Source organism: Bos indicus, chromosome 7 (assembly GCF_029378745.1).
Source record: "Bos indicus isolate NIAB-ARS_2022 breed Sahiwal x Tharparkar chromosome 7, NIAB-ARS_B.indTharparkar_mat_pri_1.0, whole genome shotgun sequence".
Lineage (NCBI taxonomy): Eukaryota > Metazoa > Chordata > Mammalia > Artiodactyla > Bovidae > Bos > Bos indicus.
Window position 1 is genome coordinate 41829329 of NC_091766.1, and position 9162 is coordinate 41838490.

The following is a 9162-nucleotide window of genomic DNA, read 5'->3' on the forward strand; positions in this document are numbered from 1 at the left end:
CTTAAAAATCAACAGTCTAGATTATAATAATTAAGATGATATTCTCTTGATTATGACTAATTTTCACTAGTCACATTAATGATTCAGTTCAGTTCAGTTGCTCAGTCATGTCTTTGCAATCCCATGGACTGCAGCACTCCAGGCCTCCCTGTCCATCACCAACTCCTGGAGCCTGCTCTAACTCATGTCCATTGAGTCAGTGATGCCATCCATTAATGATTACCTATAGTTAAAAATTTAACTATACACATTTAACAATTCACATTTTGGGCATACTTTACTTGATAGCCAGAATAATGTCTATTTGTTGTTCTGGGCTATAAGAACACAGAATGAATTGAGACCACTTGGTTCAAAAATCCCTGCCACCAACATCATGTGTGACTGTGGGAATATTACTTTTAAATCTGCCATCAGTGAAAGGGGGTTTTATAGTTTCTCACATCTAAGGTTTACTGTGAAGCTTGATGAGTCAATAGATATGAAGCACAAGGCAAAATTGTTCAGAATACCATTATAATTATCTCAATAGTGTTATTTTTCTGTGCAATTGACTCATATTCTCATATTTTTAGTATATTTAGAAGGAACATAGACTAATTTGATCAATTTAACTTTCAAACATGTTGATAAACTGTATTTCACCTTGACATATTTAACTCCAAGCACATGAAAACTCATCCTTAACTTTCAAAACTTTTGTTGTGGAATTTTTCCTTTATCATCACCAGAAGTTATATAGAACACAATCAATGAATTTTTCTTAATTATAAATTACTGGGAAAGATATTCCAGTTTCCAAAAACAATAGGTCAGTTGTTCATTATATGTGTTTTTGTGTCAGTGCTGAATCCTAACTGCTAATGCTACATGTTAATACTAATCATAAACCTAATGCTAATTATTCATCATCTTAAATGAAAGTTAATTTTCAAAAAATAAAAATAATTCTTTAACAGTGAATGCCTCTTGTATGGGATGATCCTTTCACATCTGGGTTTGAGAGAGTAATTTCCATTGCCCACTTTACTTCCTCTATTCAATTTTGTCTGCAATATAGATGAACTGACACCATGAAAACACTTACAGACATTGACTTGCATCCCAAATGGTAAATTACTTATATTTGTGAGTAAAAGTCAGACACACACAATGAACAGCCAGTCCTGAGATGTTTTGAAGTTGGTGCTGATAATTGTAACAATAAAGATACACTGAATAAGGATAGCATCCAAGGTAGTATTTTCACACACAGAGATGCACACACATATGCAACAGACCAGGTTATGTTTAACTACCATATATCATGCTGTGCATCCTTAAGTGTGGTTATGTGTATCACTGTTGTATGATAGTATCTGCTGATGTCATCTTGTCCAATGATTTAAAGAATTATTGATTTAAAAGAATTTTAGCAAAAAGCAAAGGAGAAAAGGAAAGGTATACCCATTTGAATACAAAGTTCCAAAGAATAGCAAGGAGAGATAAGAAAGCCTTCTTCCGTCATCAAGAAAAAAATAAATAAATAAAAGAATTTTACTTAAAACCCTTCTAGAATAGACTAGTTGCTAAGTATCAGTAGCAAATAATATGAAGAAAAATATGTTAAATGTTTTCTTCCAACTTTTAGAAATCTACTTCTTAACAATCAATCTGTATACTGTGTTAATTCCTTGTAAACATCATGGTTTTATTTTAAAGATTCTAGGTCACACGAGTGCCCTCATGGGATCAATGGAAGAGTACAACACATCCTCTACAGACTTTACTTTCATGGGGTTGTTTAATAGAAAGGAAACATCAGGCCTGCTTTTTGCCATCATCTCTATTATCTTTTTTACTGCATTGATGGCCAATGGGGTCATGATATTTCTGATCCGCACTGATTCGCACCTCCACACCCCCATGTACTTCCTACTTAGCCACCTCTCCTTCATTGACATGATGTACATTTCTACCATTGTGCCCAAGATGTTGGTAGATTACCTGCTGGATCAAAGGACCATCACCTTTGTGGGATGCACAGCTCAACACTTCCTCTACCTCACCCTTGTGGGAGCTGAGTTCTTCCTGTTGGGTCTCATGGCCTATGACCGCTACGTGGCCATCTGTAACCCGCTCCGCTATCCAATCCTAATGAGCCGCCGTGTTTGCTGGATGATTATAGCAGGTTCCTGGTTTGGGGGCTCTTTAGATGGCTTTCTTCTAACTCCCATAACCATGAGTTTCCCCTTCTGCAACTCTCGGGAGATTAACCATTTCTTCTGTGAGGCACCTGCAGTCCTGAAATTGGCTTGTGCAGACACAGCTCTCTATGAGACAGTGATGTATGTGTGTTGTGTCTTGATGTTACTGATTCCTTTCTCTGTGGTGATTGCCTCCTATGCTCAAATCCTGACCACAGTCCACCGCATGAGCTCAGTGGAAGGGAGAAAGAAGGCATTTGCCACCTGTTCATCTCACATGACAGTGGTGACCTTGTTCTATGGGGCTGCCATGTACACTTACATGCTGCCACACTCTTACCACCGGCCAGAACAAGACAAAGTCTTCTCTGTGTTCTACACCATCCTCACACCCATGCTTAATCCACTCATCTACAGTTTGAGAAACAAAGATGTAACTGGAGCTATGAAGAGGGTACTGGACAGGTTCAAGCGTACACAGAGAGTGTCAGGGGATGCTTTTTGACACTTGGCTCCTTCCTATGCATATGGTGAATGGGAGCCTCTTTGGCCAATGTGGTCATGCTCAGTGAAAGATTAAACTGGAGGATAGGTTCAAATGTGAGGGGAAAAATCATTATAAAAAGTGTGTCTTCTTGGTCTCCTTTCCTTCATCTTCCTTTCCTCCTGCCTTATTCATATGTATTCAAGATAAATGCTCAGTGATTTCCAGAAACACAAACTAAAATTTCATACTCAGCAATTTTACCTTTTGGAGGTAAAATTAATTGCATGTGACTTTAGATAGCATGAAGTATGTTAAGGAGTACAAGACAGAAGATGGCACTACAAACATACATGATTCTAGTGTATAGACAGAGCTCACCATCTAAGGATAAGAGAAATCTTTTTTTTTTCTAGGTTTATATTAATATTCTGACCCAGCCATTTAGGAAGACAGATAGATAGCTAACTGTACATCCCAAGATGTCAGATGATAAGAAAAGTCACAGCATATTTTCTCAAGAAGCCATTATACTTGCTAAAATCATTAGGTGATTTTTTTAAATTTTATGTAGAAATAACGTATTTAACTTTTGCTTGTTTGCAACACATTATCAAGAACTATTTGTGAGAGAAACTAAAATTGGTGGATGAGAGCAAATGACATTGTACAGAGAAGACAGTGTGACAAGACTGTTTTCCTGAAAGCATTTCTAAGATGTTGGAGAAACATACAGGGTTAGAAGTTGGAAAGATACTAAAAGAATCTTTCAAATATGTCACAAATTAAGACATGTGACATTTTATCTTATCAAGATTAAGCATGTCAGTCATATAATAGAAGTTAGCTCATAGTTCATATCCATAGCCCCACTGAACCAGGAATTGAGAAAGAAGGCATGTGGCAAATCATGTTCACATCCTATATGACTCTACAAAGTAGTCACTCAAGGATAAAAGGGGCGGCTTTATTAAATTCCTCATGTTTATTATCATATTGGTAAATCTGTCCAAAACTTAACAATTTAAATGTCTTGTCAGATTCATCAACCTCATAATAAATGAAGCACTCATTATGAGTTCTAATTTACTGATGAAAAATAGGGGTCAAGGAATTCTTTAGAGTAACATTTTTTTACCTGTTTTAAAAATAGATTTATTTTTAAGAACAGTTTTAGTTTAACAGAAAAATTAAGTTGAAGGTACAGAGTAGGGTAACATTTCAATTAATGCCTTAAATTGCAGGATTTCAGGAATTAGATTAATGGAATATGCATCTTTCAGATACAAGTCCCTCATTCATTCATTCGTCATAGATGTTAATACAATAAGCAAAGCACTCTCACTCACAGTGTTATATTTCAATTGGGCCAATACAATGAAAAGAAAGCACAAGCAAGAAAACAAGCAAACAATTTATATTTCCATCACATTGTATGTAACTGCAGCTGCCAAGGCTGAACATACCCATAACTTATGCCCTAGGAGGTACATACTTAGGTAAATTTCTAACAGATATATATATGCATAAGCTTCACCAGACGTCATGTGGCAACAAACAAAAAATCAGAAGCTACCCAAAGGCTCACTGATGGTGAAATGAAGACATAAATTGTGGCATATCTGATATAATAATTGTTGCAGCACCACTAGTAACAACATGGATTGATCTCAAAAATGTAATGTTGGACTAATGAAGCAAGTTGTTACAAAAGCATGTATTTGTATAAAATATGGATCCAGCAAGACTAACCCGTGCTTTGAGAAGGTTAGTGGTTGACATAGTGCGTGGGAAGACTTCATGTGCTGGTGGTTTTCTGTTTCTAGATGTGGATACATGATATACTTGGTGTTTATTTTTAAAAAGAATTGATCAAGTTCAAATTTTTGTATGTTTAAAGATTTTTATTACACTTCAATAAAAATGTTTACATATAAATATCAAATTTTCTTTATCTATTTATAAGATCTTTAAAATTTATTCAGTTGAATTCTTTTTTTTTATTTTTTAGAATGTTGGTGGGAGTGTAGCAGTCTGAAGGACACTTCTGATAGCTTCAGGGACAACATGCACTCTGGCACCCACAAACACTGAAGGTTGTGGGAAAGTTCTCTTGTGTTGAGCGCCACCCTCTTTGTGTTGAGCCACTGATTTAATTGGCTTTTTAACCCCAGAGCAGGTCATCTTGAGCTAACAGAAGCTTCCACACTGAACCCAAGTCCCTAAACCTCTATTCAGTATGCAGTTACCCATCTGATTGGTATCCTCAGACCTCAGTTCTGTCCTCAGACTCCACTTTTGGAATTGCTGGTGGTTCCATCAGCAGTCCTAGATTTGGCTGGAATCCTAGTCCACAGGCCCCATTCTGCAGTCTGCAGATTCAGTTCTTTTCTCTGTCCCCAGTTCCACACTGGGCATTGCTGGTGGTACACACAGGCCTACTACAGGCCAGTTCATGGCAACATCTCTTTGGTTTCTGCTGGTCTGTTAAATTTTAACCTGAGATAAAACTGTTAGATTGCATGCTGCCTATTACTCAGACTCCATATAACAATAAATTTTTCATGGAATGGGTTAGGTTGACACAAAGTCATCTGCCACCTCAAGAAAGTTCCTGTGCGTTGATGTACACTGGAAAACATCACACAACACCCAACCTAGTGGTACAACTGCTTAGGTATTAGGTTGGCTTTGAAAGATTCAAAAGCTAAGGAAATGGGATTCTCAAATTTCAAAGAATTGAGTGTGTGACCTTCCAACACATCTGCTTTATTTATGTATAAGAACTCAATACCCTTTATTTGGATGTCATCTGTACCTTGTGCCTTGGATTAAACCTTTATTTACTTAAATTCTGAAGACATTTGGGCACATTGTACCACATTTCACCTTGGCTAATAGGAATCTACTTATTAGTCCCTCAATTGACCTACTCAATAAATAATGATGTATTTTACATTAAAAATCTGATACCACGTACTTACGATTTCAGGTAATGGGAAGTCAGATTATGACTAAAATTCTGAGACTATTACAATGGCTGCTTCACAGAGAGTGAACGGTAGGGGGAAAAAAACACATTAAAGCAGAAAGACCTCTTTGGCTGTCTTTCATATGTTCTGAAGAAAGATGCTCCTCTTACAGCTTAGAGTTTCAGGAGTAAAGATGTTAAGATGTACTGTAACTTGACACATATTTTGAAGGCGTGGGTAATAGAAGCTCATGATGTGTTGAGTTTGAGGTGTGAAAGAAATAGGAGAATTAAGAAGAACTTCTAGATATCAGGCCTAAACAATAAAGTAGATGGTGAATATCTTTGTTGAAATAGAGTGAAGCAGGGTTTGTGCATAGAATTGAGATTTCTTTTTAAGAATGTTAAATTTCAAATGTCTATTGAGTATCTAAGTGGAAATACAATACAAAAAGCTGGATATTTTAATCGGTATATAATTTGGGTTACTAAGGCTTTAGGGGTCATTTCATGCAGATGAATGCAAAGACATGCTTATCCTCCTGCTCAGGTTTAGTTGCTCAGTCATGTCCAACTCTTTGCAATCCTTTGGATTGTAGCTCGCCAGGCTCCTCTGTCCATGGGATTTTTCAGGCAAGAATACTGAAGTGGGTTGCCACTTCTTCCTCTAGAGGATTTTCTCGACCGAGACTGAATTCACATCTTCTGTGTTTCCTGCATTGGCAGGTGGATTCTTTGTTCCTCAGCAGTTTCTCAGGGATTAGGTTAAAAGATATACATAGAGAGGCATTGTATAGAGAAGAAATGAAAACTGCAGAACTTGGTCAGAGAAATTTCAATATACTGATGTCAGGCCATGGAATAGGTGGCAACGAATTATTAGAAAAGATGTGAAAGGGAGGAGCCCACCATCTGAAATACTGGGTGTAGTTTGACTAATGTGAAACAGAAAGTTGAACACCTGAGTAACCAAGTTCATAGACACATTTATTCTCTCTAGAGATATTTCCGTGGCATGATTGAGAACACCCAATAAAGTGTGTTTATAAACACCCTACAAACACCCTATCAGAAGAAAGGTGAAGTGATATCTTAAGAGTTATGTGGGGTTAAGGTAAGGTTTAACAATTCCTTTTGGTATGAATAATATTAATACCATTTGGGTTTTGCCAGTCAATCCTAAAGGAAATCAACTCTAAATATTCATTGCAAGGACTGATGCTGAAGCTGAAGCTCCAATACTTTGGCCACCTGATGCAAAGGGCCAACTCATGGGAAAAGACCCTGATGCTGGGAAAGATGAAGGCAAAAGGAGAAGTGGGTGGCAGAAGATGAATGGTTAGCCCCAGTGGCTTAATGGACATGAATATGAGCAAACTGTGGGAGATAATGGAAGACAGAGAAGGCTGGTGTGCTACAGTCCATGAGATCACAAAGAGTCCTACATGACTTAGTGACTCAGTAAAAACAGCAGCCATTTAGATTTTGACAAGAAATGTCTGGTGTTGAAGGAAAAATCAAGTGATTCCAGAAAGGAGTATTTCAGGATGCAGGTTTGTTAATTGGGTGAAAGAGATTGGAATACAGAGTCCAGGTGGAAGGTTTAATTTTGAGTGGGAGCAGAAACACTTGCTCATAAAAAACAAGGCTAGATTACATAAAATGAGGAAAAATAAAATTGAATATTTTAAATTTGTTCCCTTACTTCCATTATTCCTACTCCCTAATCCATCACTATCACACAACTACCTGCTTATTTATTGTTTTTTAACACATGCCTGATAGATGAATTTCTATGGTCTTGGAAACACTATCTATGACAGCCAAATTTTTGGTTGAAATTATTATTTGAGCTCTTTTAAACTATTAGTTAGACTGATTTAAGCAGAAGAATGTGAAAAATTCTAAATCCCACAGTTAGAAACTTCACAAATTTTTGACATTTTGCCCTTCAGTTTTGACCTGTCTCGTTTACTGAGAATTGATAAGAAAGCTCAGTATGCAGTCCATTTACAGTGCTATTTGCTTGGAATTTTTGAATTTACGACTACCTGAGTTTAATATCATTACAGAAGAATGTAATGGGTGACTAAATTGTGTCAACTTATACAACCTGCTTCTGTGCTTTGGCCTGAGTCTTCAATAGATCAAATATCTGGTTGGCACATGACCAGCTAGTTCTCCTTTCTTTTTTTCTTCATAGCTTTATCACTTAGGTATGCATCCTTAAAAATCATAGTTTATTTTTGCCTATTTTTGAACTTAAAAATATTGCTATACCACATTTATTGTTTTCACATTTGGTTATTTCACTGAATATTGCATTTGTGATATTAATCTTTTTTTCTTTTTTGGTATAGATGCAGTTTATTCACTTTTCCTTAGTGTTTGGCATTCTGACTGAATATATTCCAATTGATCTATATCCATTCTATGGTTTTTAGGTACATTTTTTGTTTCCAGTTTTGTCTATCTGAAATAATTTTGCTTTTGATATTTCTGTACCTGTGTTCTCACACACAAATGGCCCCAAAATAGGGTGTATACCTAAGAGTGAAATTTTTGGAAAGCAAAGTTTGCACACCTTAAAATCTACTACAATCTGTATTTCAAAATAATGATATAAGTTTATAATCCATCTAGCAGTGTAGCCCTTCATTTGGTTAATATTTGGTATTGACTGAATTTTTTATTATGTGTATATCTATTGATTATATAATGCTACCCAACATGGTTTTAGTATCTATTTATTTGATTTCTAATGTATTTGAATAACTCATTTGTTTTTCAGTCACTTACACTTTTTTTGTAAAGTGGCTACTTTTTACCCATTTTTAATTAGATTTCTGCTTTTTTCTAAAGATGCACACAATTTAAAAAAAAATAAATATGCTGTGTATTTTTAGTTTGTTATATAATGTACAATTGGTGACATTTGCATTTTTGATTCTCACTTATATGTAAATAGAATTATCAATATTTATTAATGTCATTGTGTTTATGTCTTATTTAATTAATTATTCTACAACAATAAAGGGGCTTCCCAGGTGGTTCTAGTGGTAAAGGACCCACCTGCCAATGCAGGAAATGTAAGAGGTGGATGTGATCCCTGGGTCGGGAAGATTCCCAGCAGGAAGGCATGGCAACCCCTCTAGTATTCTCACTTGGAGAATCCCATGAACAGAAGAGCTTGGCGGGCTACAATCCACAGGGTCACCAAAGTCAGACATGACTGAAGCGACTTAGCACGCATAACAATAAAGTCATGAAGATATTCTTCTATTTTGTCTTCTAAAGACTCATTAAAAAAAACTTCATATTTTTATTTCTAAGCAACTAGAATGATTTATATAACATAAGAAGCAAAGCAAATTTTTCATTTTCCATATTGATAATTTTTCCAGCATAGTGAATTGATAAAGTTTCCATTTTCTCTAATCCGCAATGACATCTCTGTTGTTTTAAAATCACATACTTACAAAGTGTTTTTGTTCTTGATGTCTGTAATTTCGATCCCCTCT

At 36.0% G+C, this 9162-nt stretch overlaps 1 protein-coding gene across 1 annotated transcript; it reads left to right on the forward strand.

Annotated features, from left to right (window-relative positions):
• Positions 1-1734: 1734 nt before the first annotated feature.
• LOC109561041 (olfactory receptor 2T1) lies at positions 1735-2691 on the forward strand. Its single transcript, XM_019963472.2, has one exon. It carries the CDS (start codon positions 1735-1737, stop codon positions 2689-2691), a length of 957 nt encoding a protein of 318 aa, XP_019819031.2.
• The last annotated feature ends 6471 nt before the right edge of the window (positions 2692-9162 follow it).